Here is a 17,383-nt window from a genome sequence, read left to right as displayed (position 1 = left end):
GATGTGTTTACCTGATGTTTTCCCACATAAGCCTGCATGTGAGACAGGTAAGAATTTCACAGGCTATGCCAACATTGACAAATAAACCACAAAGTAGAGAAAAATAAAGTGCATAAAAATAAAATAAATGCAGTAGTGTAAGCCATGTGACAAGACAGTCAGCACCCCTTCCCCTTTAGAAGGACATCATTCTCACAAATGATTTATTTATTTTGTTAGATGTTTATCCTGTCTATTACTTTATAAGGAACTCAGGGTGGAGAACTTGTCTAATACTCCTTCTTCCTCTTAGTTTCTCCACAACCACAATCTAAGAAGTAGTTTGGGTTGGGAGAGAGTGACTGGTCACTCAGCCATTTTTTCAAGCCTAAAATGAGACTAGAACTCAAAGTCCCTTGGTTTCTAGGCCAGCACCTTAACCACTACTTTGTTTAAAAAGGAGGAAGGAATGTCAAAATAACTTGTAAAATTGCATGCGAAAACAGGGTTGGAAGAAACAAACTTGTAAAGCTGCAAACATCACAGATAACATTTCAAAATAATCTCCCATAGAATGATGCAAAAGACAAGAGAGGTTGTAGCAAATTACAATCTGAGATGGACCTGTTAGTAGGAAAGGAGACTAGAATTAGCAAAGTATTAGAATTAACCTCAAGTCAAGATGTTTGTTATTTATTTGCACAAGGCGAGCATTCTTTTTAGTTGAAAACTACTCATTCTGGCGAGCTGAATGGCCAGGCATGACAAGGAATGGCCAGGCATGACAAGGAGTGGCTGGGAGGGGTGAGGAGACGCCGGGTGAGGTGAGGCACCTCTTGATGTGAGTGATGTCGAGTTGCCCATGCCCACCCAATCACATGACTACCCAGCCATGCCTACCCAGCCGATCATGAGGCCAGAGAACCAGTTGTTAAATTATTTGAATCCCACCAATGAGTAGAACTAAACAAAGGGCTGATGTAGGATGAATTGGTATTTTGATTGCCATTGCCAAGGATAGAAAGTGGGGGCATTCTACCTGAATTATATGATCTGTTCATTAAAAGGTATGTGGAACAAGTATTGGGATCTCTGTCTTCTCTTTGACAGGAAGGCTTGGTGGCACAAACAGCTTCTTTGGAATTTCCAGTCCATAAGATCCAGCTGGGACAGTGGGTGTTGATTCATAAATGGAAGGAGGAACCTCTACTGACTACTGAATCTGATGCCCGGATGACTGAGAAGGGTTGGACTCACTACACATGAGCAAAGGTGGGGACTGGACCTGAAAGAGGTTGGACGGTCATCCCAGGACAAGTACTGAAAGCCACATTTAAAAGGACTTGAATGGGTGGTGGACTAGAACCTGTACCTATTTCAAACATCTCTACTGTATTAGAATTCCAGGTGACCCCAGACGAAAAAAAAAATTTTTGGTGACTCATGAGAGAAGTAAAAGTGATTTGTTACAAGTAAAACCAATAACTGAGACAGAAGTCACACCATTAGAAAGTGAAAATGTAGATTTGTAAATGGTAAGAATCAGGTGGTAAATATGTCTTTTGTTATTGTCAGTGTGATTGCTGTTCCTGTTATTATCATTGTGATTGTGGACCAATTTGTGGGTGTGAAACAGCATGTAATAGCCACGAGGGGGTGGATTTTAATTCTAATATTCCTGAAGACAATACACCAGAGCAACCTGAGAAATGAAAGTAAAAATTTGTTTGTGGAATTTGAGATGGATGATAATCATGAAACAGTAACAAAAAGTCTTAAAACTTTGAAATTTGGATCTAAATTTTAATATCTTAATTAATTTATATATATTTTAGAGATAAACAATATGTAGAATAAAACAAGATGAGTTATTAAAAACTTTTATCTAAATAACTTTTTTCAGTTCTGGTTTTTCCTTCCTTTTTTTTTTTTTTACTAGACACAGAAATGTGCATTTTCACCTCCTTTTCAAATTTGACTAAAGAACATTTTCTTTTGTAGTTCTAGTCAGCCAACTGGGGTCATCTCTACTACATTTTTACATCTGTTTCTACATCTGCTTTACTTCCTGACACATAAAATACTATGACTAAGTATGTTTAGATTTCATTGTGACTTTTTGGGGAGGGAGGGAGGGAATGCATATGGCCTCAAGTTATTTAAAGTTGTTTTGTTGGCTTTAATATAAAACGTAATAAATTCATATTGTCTACTCAAGTATTGCAAGCTATCATAGATTACATTTAAATTCATATCCTCAATTTTAAAAAATTAAGATTAATAGCTATGGATTTTAAGTCAGTTGCTTTATCTCAATGGATTATTGGTATCAAAAGTGGTGGTTGCATTGGTCCCAGAAATTATACTAAGAATCTTAACGTATTTAATAGAAGATAAGACCAATATTGTTTGATCATAGTTGTGCTTACTGCTGAACAAATATATGCACAGGACTGAACCATGAGAGATACAAAATATTGCAGATGGCGGAATATTTTAGTGAAGCCTTCCTTTGCCCCCCGCAAGCTTTTAACCAGTGTGAAACTCCTAGTAGTCATAAGTTCAAGATAGGAAAAACTGAACTATTCTCTGAGATGCATTCAATAAAATATGTTATATAGAACAAGCTCTAGAAACAGGACCACCGGAACTGCAGGGATGAGATAATGTGACCTTCAAAGTCATACTTGTTTCAGACCCCCTCTTGCCTTACACAATGCTAAATATGCCTGAAAACATACTTTTCACTGTTGTGTTAAAGTTTTCCCCAAGGGAATTCCAAGTCCCTGCAGCTACAAGTGTCATTATAATAAATGATGGAATTGAAATAAACACAGACTGGGCTCTTGGTCTGAGCTTGGCAATTTGGTTGCAAACGTTTCATCACCATTTGAGGAGACATAGTCAGTGTACTTTGAATTGTGCTAGTCTGTCAGCACTGGTCTTTAAATACCTTTTTATGTGATGCAAATTAGTGTGGATGTTGTTTGTTCAGGTACTTCTGAGTCATAGTCTGACTTTGGTCTGTGTGATTGGCTGGCTGTTGTTACTGAGGCATGGTCTTTGGTTTTAAGTACCATCTGTGTGATGTAAATTAGTGTTGTTTGTTTGGATACTGAGTCATGGTCTGGTTTCAGTCTCTTTGAATGGCCTGTTGTTGTTACTGAGACGTGGTCCGATTTTGTTGTGAGTTGATGGGTTGTGAAGGCGTAGTGGGGTGCCTGTTTGTTCGTTCTCAATGCTATATTTGGGATCATGGTTGATACAGTTATTTCATTCTCAGCGATTGATAGACTGGATCAATGTCAATATGTCTGTTTATTGATATTGACTTATTGGTGGAAAACTAGGCTTTGAGGAATTCTCTTTGTCTCCTTAATTTCACCTGGGTTACAACTATGGTCCCGGTTAGATCAAATTTGTGTCCTTTTGAATCTTCATGGATGGGCATGAGGTCATGTCTTTTGATAGCCAGGAAGTATTTGTGCAGTCTGGTCAGCGGTGAAATCCAATTTTTTTTTACTATCAGTTCTGTGGGCGTGGCTTGGTGGGCGTGGTGTGGCTTGGTGGGTGTGGCTTGGTGGGCATGGCAGGGGAAGGATACTGCAAAATATCCATTCCCACCCCACTCCAGGGGAAGGATACTGCAAAATCTCCATTCCCACCCCACTCTGGGGCCAGCCAGAGGTGGTATTTGTCAGTTCTCCGAACCACTCAAAATTTCCACTACCGGTTCTCTGAATTGCTCAAAATTTCTGCTACCAGTTCTCCAGAACCTGTTGGATTTCACCCCTGAGTCTGATTGATAGTGTTCATAATTCTTTTCACAGTTTCTGCATTTGATTCGATATATGACGCTTGATCTTTGGTTTGTTTCTGTCTGCCCTTTCACTTTTGACAGGGTCCGTCTAATAGTTGAGGTTGGTTTGTGGGCTACTGTGAGATTATGTTGACATAGTAATCTTGCTGTCCTTTCTGAAACATTGCATATGTAGGGAATTGTGATTTGCCTGGTCATTGTTGTTCTTGTTGTGGTTGTTATATTGCTTTGAGTGTTTGTATTGTTTGTGTGTAGACATCTTCAGATGAAGTTTCGTGGGTATCCGTTTCTCTTGAAAACTTTGTATAAGTGTTTTTGTTCTGCTGTTCTGGCCTCCATGGTGTTACAATGGGATTCCGCTCTTCCAAACAGTGTTCTGATGCAGCTTTGTTTGTGTATTTTGGGTGCTTGCTGTGGAAGTTGAGGATTTGATCTGTATGCATTGCTTTCCTGTACGCAGATGTTAGGAGTTGGCCATTCATGGTTCTGGTTACTAGGACATCAAGAAATGAAGTTTGTTGTCGTTCTCAGTTTCTATTGTAAATCAGATATCCGCGAAGATGTTGTTGATTCTTTGGTAGGTTTGATTGACCTGATTGTGCTTGATTATCACAAAGGTTTCATCAAAGTAACATACCCATCGCTTGGGATTTATTTGTGGAAGTACAATTTCCTCAATCTTTTGCATGATAATTTCTGCGACTAGGCCTAATATAGGAGATCCCATTGGTGATCCCTTCAGTTGTTCATAGATCTCTCCGTCAAATCTGAAGTGGTTTAGCATAGTTGGAGGAGTTTGCATGTGCTTTCTGTTGTGAGTGGTCCTCTTGGTGGCTGTGCATTGTCCAGTAGTGTTTTAATTAGGTCGATTGCTAGTTGCAGATCTACAGATGTGAATAATGTGGTAATGTTGAATGATATCATTGTTTTGTCTTCGTCAATATGTAGGTGTTTCAGCTTGTCCAGGAATTGTGTGGCATTGCTTATGGAATATTGGGAATTACCAATTAGGTACTTGAGGCATTTCCACATTTTTTTCGCAAGGTTGTAAGTGGTGTGCCAGAGAGTGAGACAATCGGTCTGAGTGGGGTGTTTTCTTTGTGCACTTTTGGATGTTTGTAGAGCTGTGCTATGTTTGAGTCAGTTGCTTTCATTATCCGGTATTGTTCTTTGGTGATTTGATTTAACTCTTGCAACTTTTTTAGTGTTTTGTTGATCTTGTTGGTCAGCTTCAGATCGGTGCTGCCGTGCCGTTGGATGTGTCCTCTGGGGGTTGCTTGGCCTTTGTATGTAGTCAGTCTTGTCTACTAAGACTGTCATTCAATCTTTGTCGGCAGGTAGGATGACAATATTGTTGTCACTTTTGGGAAACTTCATTGCTTCTTGTTCCTGTTTTGTAAAGATGCTGGAGTTTTGTTTGTGTCTCAGCATTGGGATGATGGTCTGGCATATTTGTTGTTGGGCTTCTTAGTTGAGGTCTTTCGATTTTAGGACATTTTCTAGGCTTGCTAGGAATTCTGTATGGCACATGTAGACTGGACAGGCAAAAATAAATTTCTGAAGCATGATTTGTAATAGTGGTTTATTTATGTATTTTATTCAATTTCTGTAGCCACCCATCTCAATGACTCTGGGTGGTTTATAATTAAATATAAATATATATATACTACAATAAAAGCATTTTAAAACAATAAAAACGTATTGAAGTTTTATTAATGACTTATTCCCAAAGATCACATGAGAAAATACTAGTACACACAGAGTTCACTTACACTTAGAGAAAACTTCAGCAAATATATTAATAATCACTAGCACATCATCCAATGATTGGCATCTCATACTATAATTTATACCTTGCAGTCAATACCTAGTAAGAAAGGTGAGCAGAAGTCCTTTCTGAACAATGTCTAGAAGAGATCTCATTATCTATATAAAAAACAGTGAAAGACACTATGATTAAATGGGCAAGAAATTTTAATCATACAATAGAATTAGAGAAGTGGGAAAGGATGTGGAAAATAAATATAAAATTGACAATATCAACAGCATACAAGGAAAACCAGATGAAAATGTTTCATAGATAGCATCTTTCGCCAGCGAGAATAGCAAAGATGTTCCCTGGTAATTCACCTAAATGCTGGAAATGTAAGAATAACCATGGAACATATTATCACCTCTGGTGGACCTGTCCGGTGGCAAAGCAATTTTGGGCCAAAGTTAAAAAGCTTATAGAGGAGATAATACAGGAACCAATAAAGGGAGAACCAGAGCAATTTTTACTAGGGATTCCAATAGAAAATTATACGAAAGATATACAATATTTAACACTACATATATTAACAGCAGCTCGCATAATATATGCGCAGAATTGGAAGAAGGAATGTCCACCAACCGAAGAGGACTTAATTAAAAAAATCCTCGAATGCGCAGAGATGGACAAGTTAAGATTGTTTAAGCAGATTAATGAAAAAGTTAGAATATATGTAATAATAAGAAAGGATCACCTTAAATAAGCTGATAACAACAGAAAAATGATATGTATATAAGCGTTGTATGTTTTGTGTTTTGTGTTTATTTTAATCTGTTTAAAATAAAAAACTTTTTTATAAAAAAAAAGTGTGCTTCTTTTCTTTGAAATCTTTATGTTGTTGACATTACTGCCACATGCTGAGGATATGTAAATAGAGTTTTTCTCACTATTAAAATGAATAGGGAAGTATTTTTTCTGATTTTATTTTAATCCTGGCCTTGTTGTTATAAATAGGGCAGCAAACAATCCCATTTATATTATTTTTATAAATAACTTAAGGCATACCTAATCCTTCTATTTTCTCAGTAACAACTCTGTGAGGTAGGTTAGATTGAGAGAAAAATCACTGGCCCAAAGTCCCCCAACCGGCTCTCATGCCTAAAGTGGGACTAGAACTCACTTGTTTCTTGACTGTTATTTTAATCACCTTTAGAGCCATAGCAAAACAAGTTCATGAATACATTTGGGGAAATTTAATTTAGTTTAGATGATGTGATATACTTGAATATTGTACAATGAAAAGTATTATGGGATATACCTCCAACATTTGCTAAAAGTATACATAATTACCATAATTATAATTTTCCTTCCATTTTTTTCATCCCTTCTCCAGAGAGCTAGCTCTTTGCATAATTTGTCTAAAGTAGGATAATTTAATCCTAGTCAATTTGATAGCAGAAGAGTTGACTGGTTTTAGAGAAAATAGAAGCACCGTTGATCAATGTTTGCTCTTATAGCACATGACTGAAAAATATTCAACCAACAATATCATTTCATGATTTTTTTTTTTATTTTATTGATTTTTCATTTCTGTGCTGCCTCTCTCTCTTAAATAGGGTTTGTTGCCTTTATCTCAAGGTAGTTTTTTACTGCATCCAGGACCAAATTATGGGACAAGCTGGAAGCCTCATCATTTGACTGTAAACTTCTCTCCTTAACCCATGCTCTACACACTAATATGACTTTTAAGGTCAGGTGCACTATTGCAAGGGTTTTTTTTGAAGTTAAATTCAAAAGGGGTAAAACAGGTATGTGTTTTGGCACCCCCCTGGCTTTTCAATTTTTATATCAATGGTATGATGAGATTCCCCTAAACCAGGGGATTGCAGAATTGCCCTTCTACTGCATGCAGACAATGGTGTAGATTTTAGAACACCAATCAGTCTTAAAAGATCCCTGAGAACTTTGGTCCAATACTGCAACAATGATCATCTGGAAATAAATTATCAGAAAATTAAGATAATGGTTTTGGTTAATAGCCAAAGCTCCATTCATGGAGCCTTAATGGCCATAGAATAGAAGAAGTGATTTTTTTAAAAAAAATGATTTATATGCCGCCCTTCTCCGGAGAGTCAGGGCGGCTTACAATTTGCTTTAAGTATTATTTATTTATTTATTTTTATTTGATTTGATTTTTATACTGCCCTTTTCCAGCAGGACTCAGGGCGGTGAACAGCCAAGGTAAAACATAGCATACAAAATTTAAAACAATTTAAAATGATATTAAATAATTTCGGCCCACAATTTAAAAACACCCCAATAAAATTAATTACAAATTAAAACTGAAAGATGGGATCAAGCCAGCCCGGCTAGATGAAATAAGTGAGTTTTAAGGGCCCGACGAAAAGTCCAGAGGTCTGGGATCATGCGTATCTCTGGGGGTAGGTCGTTCCAGAGGGCAGGTGCCGCTACAGAGAAGGCTCTCCCCCTGGGGGTCGCCAGTCGACATTGGCCGACGGCACCCTGAGGAGCCTCTCTCTGTGCGAGCTTACTGGCCGGTGGAAGGCTATTGGCGGCAGAAGGCCGTCTCGTAGATACCCAGGCCCTAAGCCATGGAGCGCTTTAAAGATAGTCACCAACACCTTGAAGCGCACCCGGAAGACCACCGGAAGCCAGTGCAGCTTGCGCAGGAGGGGTGTCACATGGGAGCGCCCCGTCGCTTCCATAATCCCCCGCGTGGCTGCATTCTGGACCAGTTGGAGCCTCCAGGTGCACCTCAAGGGGAGCTCCATGTAGAGAGCATTGCAGTAGTCCAGGCGGGAAGTGACAAGTGCTTGAGTGACCGTGCGTAAGGAGTCCCAATCCAGAAAGGGACGCAACTGGCGTATCAGGCAAACCTGGTAAAAAGCCCCCCTGGCTGTCATATGCTCTTCTAAAGACAGCCGTGCGTCCAGGAAGACGCCCAAGTTGCGAGCCCTCTCCGTGGGGGCCAGTGACTCGCCCCCAATAACCAGCAATGGCACCAGCTGGCTATATCGGGACGCCGGAAGCCACAGGTAGTGCATTCCAGGCATTGACCACTCTGTTGCTGAAGTCATATTTTCTGCAATCAAGTTTGGAGCAGTTCACTTTAAGTTTGTATCTATTGTGTGCTTGTGTATTGTTGTGGTTGAAGCTGAAGTAGTCATTGACAGGTAGGACATTGTAGCAGATGATTTTATGAGCTATGCTTAGGTCATAGTGAAGGTGGTGTAGTTCTAAATTTTTTAAGCCCAAAATTTCAAACTTGGTGGCATAAGGTATTTTGTTGCGAGCGGAGAAGTGGAGGATTCTTCTTGTGAAATATTTCTGGACACGTTCAATTGTATTAATGTCCGATATGCAGTGTGGATTCCAGACAGATGAGCTGTATTTGAGAATTGGTCTAGCAAATGTTTTGTGGTGTAATATTACCAGAGAAGAAGCTACGCAAGATTAGGTTTACAACCCTTAATGCCTTTTTGGTGATGTTGTTACAGTGGGCTTTGGCACTTAGATCATTTGATATGAGTACTCCAAGATCCTTGACAGAGTGAGGGTCATCTACAAGGTCGTGTCCACTCAGCTTATATTTTGTGTTCTGACTCTTTTGCCACTGTGCAAAACAGCATTTGTTGGTTGAGATTTGGAGTTGCAATTTTTTTGACCATTCCGACACAAAGTCAAGGTCTTTTTGAAGGGTAGCAGCATTGGTGGTGGTGTTAAATGGTTTTACATCATTGGCGAAGAGAACACAGTTATTTATAATATGATCACAAAGGTCATTTATCTAATTACTGCTGGTTCGAATCTCTCCAAGGCTCAAGGTTGACTCAGCCTTCCATCCTTTCTAAGGTAGGTGAAATGAGGACCCAGTTTGTGGGGGCAATAAGCTGGCTTTGTATAAAATATACAAAAGTATGAAGGCTATTGCTTAACGCATTGTAAGCCGCCCTGAGTCGCCGGAGAAGGGCGGCATATAAATCAAAATTAAAATAATAATAATAATGAAGTATGAAGAGTGTTGGTCCTAGAACGCTGCCTTGGGGGACATCGCTATTAACAGGTGCAGGATTTGATAGGGCGCTCCCTATTTTGATCAGTTGTTGTCTGTTTGACAGGAACACAGTTATCCAATTATGGAGGGGTCTGAAGATGCCATGGGATTTTAGTTTTAGAAGTAGTTTGTTATGTACCACTGAATCAAAGGCTTTACAGAAGTCTATGCAAATTGCATCTATTGCTTTGCCCTGATTGAGATGTGTAGTCCATATGTAGTCTATATGTCAAAGCTGCTGCTTCATAATATAATTGTAGGTTTGGAAGTTTAAGGCCTCCCCTTTCTGGAACATCTTGCATAATTTTCAGTTTAACTCTTGGTTTTTTCTCATTCCAAACAAACTTATTCAGTCCTCTTTGCCATTCTCTCAGTTGTTTATCACTTTTAAGCACCGGAATCATTTGAAACAAAAAAAGAAATCTTGGCAAAATATTCATCTTAACTGCTGCTATTCTTCCAAGTAAAGACAGCTGCAGTTTTTTCCAGGTCTCCATATCTTTCTGTACGTCTCGCCACAACACCTCATAATTATTTTGAAACAGTTTCATATTTGATTCTGCAACCTGAACTCCTAGATATTTAACCTTTGGTACTATCTCAAAACCTGCCATGCTTTCAAGTTCCTGTTTTCGATCTTGTGTCATATTTTTAACTATCATCTTAGTTTTTTTCTGGTTCAATCTAAATCTTGATACTGTACCATATTGTTCTATAATGTCTTTCATCTGGATTATTGATTCCATCGGCTGTGTTAGGGTAACAACCAGATCATCTGCAAATGCCCTTATTCTGTAATCCTCTTGCTTTATCACTATTCCTTTCAAAGTGCTCGAGTCCCTTATTGTATTCAACAAGACTTCTAGTGTTAAAATAAATAACAATGGGGATAACAGACAACCTTGTCTTGTTCCTTTTTCAATATTAAAGTCTGTTGTCAAACTTCCATTAATAATAATCTGTGCCTTTTGTTCTTGATAAATTGCTGAAACCGCCTGTATAAATTGATCCCCAAAGTCCATCTTTTTTAAAGTCTTTAATAGAGAGTTCCAATCCACTCTATCAAAGGCCTTCTCCGCATCCAAGAAGACCAGCACTGCAGGGATCTGTTTATTCTTCTCGAGATATTCCAGTAAATCTATAACTTGCCTTACATTATCCTTCATGTATCTGCCTTCTATAAATCCCGCTTGATCACAATGAATCACCTCTTGAATAACTGGCATCAACCTGTTGGCTAATACTTTTGCAAATATTTTATAGTCATTATTCAGAAGAGATATTGGTCTAAAATTCTCAGGTTTTTTAGGACCTATTTGCTGTTTCGGTATCAATGAAATATAAGCTGTTTTCCATGATGGGGGTATTTTACCCCCTTGTTGTATACTACAAAATAGATCTTTAAGATGTTCAATCATTTCTGCTTGTAAGGTTTTGTAGTACACCGCAGTTAAACCATCCGTCCCAGAGGTTTAGCTGTTTTCAATTGTTTAATTGTGGCAATGATCTCCTCAGCTGTTATAAGATGATTCATTCTCTCCTTTTGTTGACTAGTAATTTTTGTGACTCTTTTATTTTCTAGATATTTCTCTATAAGTCATTCTGTGTATCATCTTTGGCATATAATTTAGTATAATAATCTACAAACACTTCTTTAATTAATTTTTGTTGAGAAATTTCCTTCCCTCCAGTATCAATACTATCAATGATCCGTGTACTCTGCTTCTTCCTTAGTGTATAAGCCAACCATCTGCCCGGTTTATTAGCGTTACAAAATGTATTATGTTTTGCAAATTGTAAATTTGTTGCTGTTTGTTCCGCCATAAGCATTTGAAATTGATCTTTCAGAAGTTTTATAGCTCCTCATATTCTTTCATCTGTTGGGTTTTTTATAAGTAACTGTTCTTTATTCTTTATTTCTGCTTCCATTTCAAATCTTTTCTTTTGTCGATTCAATTTGTGTTTAAAGTTCATATGAATGAGTACCCCTCTCATATACGCTTTACTCTCATCCCACACGATTTCAATAGGAGTACCCTTATTCAAGTTCATTTCAAAAAATTCTTTCATCTGCTTTTTAAGTTCTGTTATATTCTTTTCATATCTAAACAGATTTTCATTTAATCTCCATGATCTTCTCTCACTCTTTCCCATCTCAACTTATATCCATACCGGGCTATGGTCAGTTAAAGTCCTTGGAAAAATCTTTGTTCTTTTTGTTTTTACACGTAGGTCAGCTGATAGTAAAATAAAATCAATCCTAGAAAAGGATATGTGTCTATCTGAAAAAAAAGTAAAGTCCAATTCTTTTGGGTTATGTATTCTCCAAATATCTTTTAATTCCAAATCTTCTTTCATATCAAAAAAAGTCTGTGGTAGTCTAATCCTTGACTTCGCCGAACTCTTTTTATCTATTTTAGAATCAATTACTCCATTCCAATCTCCCATAATTAAAATAGATCTATAGTCCCATTGCAATATTTTAGAATGCAAAGTTTTGTAAAAATTGTCCTGTTGTTGATTAGGAGCATAAATTCCAATCACTAGAATTGGGCCACTTGCTGTGTGCAGTTCAATTGCTATAAACCTGCCACATTCATCTGCTTCTATAATTTTAGCTGACAGTCTTTTATTTATATAAATAACCACACCATTCTTTTTTTTCCAAATTTGAAGCTATAAAATGTGTTCCTAATCTTGAATTTATCAGATATTTTTGATCTTGTGTTCTAACATGAGTTTCTTGTAAACAAATTATATCATTGTTAAATTGTCTCAAGTATGTAAATAATTTCTTCCTTTTCTATGGTGAATTTAATCCATTCACATTCCAAGATAAAAACTTAATCGTCATGTACACTTTTTTGAAGCGACAAGCACATTTGCCGAAGATTTTCCGAGTCGGTAGTCTTTGGCTTTGCTCCCCCCATGGCTTCACATTCTTGTATATTACCCTTGACTCCTTTCTTATATTGCTGTGGCTTGGGCCTTTCCTGTTGTTGTTTTTCTTTGAGTTGTTTAGAAATTGCCCGAGTTATACACTGATCTTTACCTTCACACATCCAGGCTAGGTCCAGAGCCACTTCTCTTGTAATCTTAGGTGGTTCAGTCACAATTTTCGAAGGAAGATCTAGCAGGGGCTCATCCAGAAAACCTCCTGTAGCTCCCTGCATTTCCATTGCCTCTAGTTCCAACTGCTTAGGCTGCTCTTCCATCTCTCGCTGAAATTGCTTCTCCTTATCACTCTCCTTTATCTCCAACACAGAAGATGTACGTGGGAATGGTGAACTCTCTTTAAAGACATTAGAATAGAATTCTTCTGCCTTCTCAACAGTATTTAATCGGTATCTTTCTCCCTTATACCTCAAGATTATACCAGTTGGAGCATCCCACCTAAATGGAATTTGTTGTTTTTTTAATTCATTCACTAGAAATCCAAAATCCTTTCTATCTTTTAACATCTTATGTGGTAGCTCTTTGTAAACTCCAATCTCCTTTCCCTCCACTTGCACAGCAGAGAGAAAAGACTTTTGCAAAATATCATTTCTCATTTTTCTATCTGTAAAGTATATCACCACATCTCTGGGCAATTGTCTTTGTCTGGCCACCCACGAATTCACTCTGTACACTTTATCCATTTTGCAAAAAATCTCTTCAGGGCTAATCTTTAACAGCACAGCTAGAGCATCAGCACAAGTCTGTCTCAGGTCTTGTCTATCATTCTCTTTTAAGCCTCTCAGCCTTATGGCAAATTCCATAGACCTGAACTGCAGCATTGTAATCTCATTTTCAAGTCTCTGCATTTTATTGTCAGCATCAAAGATTTTATAGTCAGTCTCCTTCATTTTGACATTCATTTCTGATCTAAATTCTTCCACCTTAGTATCAATTTTAATAATTGCTTCTGATAATCCAGTCACCACTGTCATTAATTTTTTGGTCACCTTGTCATATTTTTCTTGCACCACCTCTTTAATTTCTTTAATCTCCTGCTTGATTTCCTGTTGTGACTTTTTAAACTTCTCATCCAAATTTTCATCTTGCCTCATCAAAGCCTGAGTAATGAAATCCTTTAGACTTTCAAGATCAATCTCTTTTTTCTGGCTCTGCTGGCTGGGAGGCTGCTGTTCAGGTTTATGTGTGGGGGATCCCCCCTGCCGCCTTCACTTCCTGTTTAGTCTGCTTAGAAGCCATCCTGCCACATAGTCTAGCTTTTCCAAAAAAGGAAATCTTTTTTCCCTTTCCTCCACCACAAAGTCCTCTAAAAAATTCCCCCAGGTTTAGTCAATTTAAAGGTGAAATTGAAGCAAAATCAGGCTTGTTTTAAAAAAGATTTTCTTTTCCTCCACTTGTTACAGACAGTGCTACTTTGTAACTTGTTGAAATAACTTTGCTAATCCACTCTCGCTTTCAGCTCGTTAACGCTGAAGCCGGGCGCCATTTTCAAGAGACTTTCACTCATTCACTCTTCTGTTTTAAAATTAATCACAGGGCTAGTAATACTTGCAGTTTCATGGTTCAAGTTGTTATTCCACCCTGTTTGTTTGAATTTGCTTTGTTTTCAGTAGAAAGGTTGTTCCTGCTGCCTTGTTCTACACTGGGTAGACTCGTCCCACGCTGTCTGGAGTCTCGGCGAGCTGAAAGGGAGCCACGCCTGTTTCCTCCCCAGAAGCAAAGGATAGCTATCTGGGGGCTCACAGGGGCTCAACCTGCTTCTCACCAACTCTATTCCGCTAATCCTTCAGGATTCGGGAACTTCCGAGCTGCTTCTCTTGATCGAAGCGGCTCTGACAGGCAGCGGGGCTGGCGGTCCAAAAACGGGACCGTCTTTCGGCGACAGGAAGCAAACCGGAAGTCCTGTAATTTTTGACTAGGTTGGGATCTCCCTTTCTGAAGATAGGGATGATCGTGGCTAGTGACCATAGATTGGGTAGGGAGCTGGTCATGAAAGATTTTTCAAAGATTATGCTTAGGGATTCTGCTATAGCAGTGGAAAGCTTTTTTAAGAAGTATGCACGTAATCCATCAGGTCCAATAGATAGAGATGGTTTAAGTCTACATAATGCCTTCTCAATGTTATCTTCTGTGAAATCTATTTGTGTTAGATTGTTGTAGTTATTAGTGGTACAACTAGGGAATGTTGGGCATGAGCCATTGCTGTTTACAAAGACTAAGCTGATGAACGTGTTCAAGAGGTTTGCTTTAACTGCTTCATCAGTGCATTCTTTACTGTTAGGTTCTTTTAGGGGTGGGATGGATCTCGAGTCTTGGAGCTTTCTTATTGATATGGGTAATTTGTTTTTCCTGGTTTTGGTGGTGATTAGTGGTACATATAGTTTAATAACTCTACTGACTTCGAGCAAGAAAATGTTATAATGGTCTTCAGCAGAATTATAGTCAGAGAATAGAATTTGCCAATCAAGAGATGAGAGGTCAGTATCTATGAGATCATAGTTGGCTTTTTTGAAGTTGTAGTTGGTTATCCTATTATTATGGTGATTTTTGTAAGGACGAATATTGAGACAAAAGTCAATCATGCTGTGGTCACTGTTGGAAAAGGGTTCTTTTATTTGTAGTCCATAAATTGAGTTTAAGCTGTTATAGAAGATGAGGTTGAGGCAGTTGTTGAGCCTAGTATTGCTAGTTACTAGTTGATTTAGACCTAGATTAGTAACAGCATTATATAGGGTTGTATGGATGGATTTTTTAAAAAAAATTTGATTTATATGCCGCCCTTCTCCGGAGACTCAGGGTGGCTTACAATGCGTTAAGCAATAGCCTTCATTCTTTTGTATATTTTATACAAAGTCAGCTTATTGCCCCCACAAACTGGGTCCTCATTTCACCTACCTTAGAAAGGATGGAAGGCTGAGTCAACCTTGAGCCTTGAAGAGATTCGAACCAGCAGAAATTGCAGGCAGCTGTGTTAATAACAGGGTGCATTAAACCACTGTACTATCAAGGCTCCTGGATGGATGGATTCAGTTGAACATTTGTTTATTGTCCAATTAATAAGAGGTAAGTTGAGGTCACCCAGAAAGTTGAGAGGGTATGGGCAAGAGGCTACCCATGTTAGTAGTGTGGTTAACTTGTTTGCATGTGCGATGTCGTAGTCGGGGGCTCTGTAACATAGTAAAAAGCGAAGTGTGATGTTTAAGGACAGTTTGCAGATGATAGTTTCTGGAAGAGTTAGTTCACGTGCAACTTGAATATTCTTTAGGTTTAGTGACTTTTTGTAGAAGATAGCTACTCCACCACCTCTGCAGGTTTCACGATCAGACCGGTAAACGTAATATTCTCTTACTGTGATAATGGAATCAGGGAGGGATGAGTTTAGCCATGTTTCACAGACAAATATGATGTCAAATGTAGCAGTATTTAATAAGAGGAGGAGTTAGGGCATTTTGTTTGCAATGCTTCTTATGTTTATTAGTTTGCATTTAAGGTCAGTAGTGGTTGGTATTGAGGAAGTAAGGGGTGTCCGTACCTAGTTTTGGATGAAGGATGGTTGGATGTTCTGGTTGATGGATGGTTGGATGTTTTGGGTGATGGAGGGTTGAACGTTGGGTGATTGATTGTAGGTTTTACTTTTTATGCAGTCAGTGCAGTAGTTGATGTATAGGTTAGATTTGCCTTGGTCTTGGAGTCTTTTGAGTTCGGTGCGGAGTTCACAGGAGTGGATCCGTTGCAAGGATAGGTCAGGCCGTGATTGAAGTTTGCTGTGGTTGGAGTTGGATCTGGCAATTGAATTTATAGTATAAATGAACTTTCGTTTGCTGGCCTCATTTTTGCAATTGACTCTAGAGAATCGTGGGGCCACTAAGCCATCTCTGTTCTTGTATTCTGGTCCATCTCTGGAGACTGCGATGATTTTGTCAGGGGAGATGGTTGGTGTATTATGGCTGCTAATGATGTTACAAACCTTTGTGATATCAGGCTCATTTGTGTCATCTAATCAAAATAAGATATCATTTTGACGTTTTTGTTCTTGCTCAATGGTATCTTTGATGAGTATAGAGATGTTGTTTGGTTGTTTGGCAGATATTTGTGGTTTTGGTTGTGGTTAGAATGCATGTAGCTAGGTTTTGTGCAGTGGCACAAAAAATCTGTTGTACCCTGATGGGCCAAATTTCTACTAACTAAATGCGTTCTATGTATGCATGTAACTATGTAACTGTAATTCATTTCATTCTAGATATTATTTTTGTAATTTTAGATATTATATTTGATATAATTTTAGTGTCTATTCTCAGCATTCCTAAAGAAACCTTGACAGCCCCAAACAATCCACTATGAAACTGGAGATGACAAATGGTTATTGCAGCTGCAAGGTAGCTCCACAGCAATGCTAAGTTACATTAGTTTAAAGTTGGTGCTGAGAGCAACTGCCTCTCAGCGTTTTTTATATGTCTGTGCAGGCTCCACCTGTTCCACACATATAATGAACAGCTGAGCTATATCCAGCTGAGTGAGGCATTCAAATGGGCCATCAATTATCCCTGTGCAAACCCGTGACATCATCAAATGCTGCCGCCTCTGTTCATTTGTGATCCTTCCATTCACTCTCGATCCTCTCTCCTGACACGTCCGGCCACCTAAACACCTGTGTAAACACCACCACCAGCCCCTGTGAAGAGTATCCCCATGCTTTCAGGTATCTTTGGGTCGCATTCCCATGGCCTCCTCTCTTCCTCCTCCCATATGTGTTGTCGAGCAGGAGATTGGGCTCGACAGGCAGCCCCCCTTTACCAGAAGTCCC

At 38.6% G+C, this 17,383-nt stretch overlaps 1 protein-coding gene across 1 annotated transcript; it reads right to left on the bottom strand.

Moving 5' to 3' along the window:
• Positions 1 to 7,448: 7,448 nt before the first annotated feature.
• Positions 7,449 to 16,064, bottom strand: LOC148112907 (uncharacterized). The gene is made up of 4 exons (XM_087874327.1): positions 16,037 to 16,064; positions 15,596 to 15,927; positions 14,691 to 15,329; positions 7,449 to 7,541 (listed from the first exon to the last, which is right to left on the bottom strand). Exons 1-4 carry the CDS (start codon positions 16,062 to 16,064, stop codon positions 7,449 to 7,451), a joined length of 1,092 nt encoding a protein of 363 aa, XP_087730453.1.
• Positions 16,065 to 17,383: the final 1,319 nt, after the last annotated feature.

The sequence above is a fragment of the Pantherophis guttatus genome, chromosome 7, assembly GCF_059756535.1.
Source record: "Pantherophis guttatus breed Tessera chromosome 7, ASM5975653v1, whole genome shotgun sequence".
Lineage (NCBI taxonomy): Eukaryota > Metazoa > Chordata > Lepidosauria > Squamata > Colubridae > Pantherophis > Pantherophis guttatus.
The sequence above is the reverse complement of the archived record's forward strand: the minus strand, read 5'-3'. Positions and strand labels throughout refer to the sequence as shown.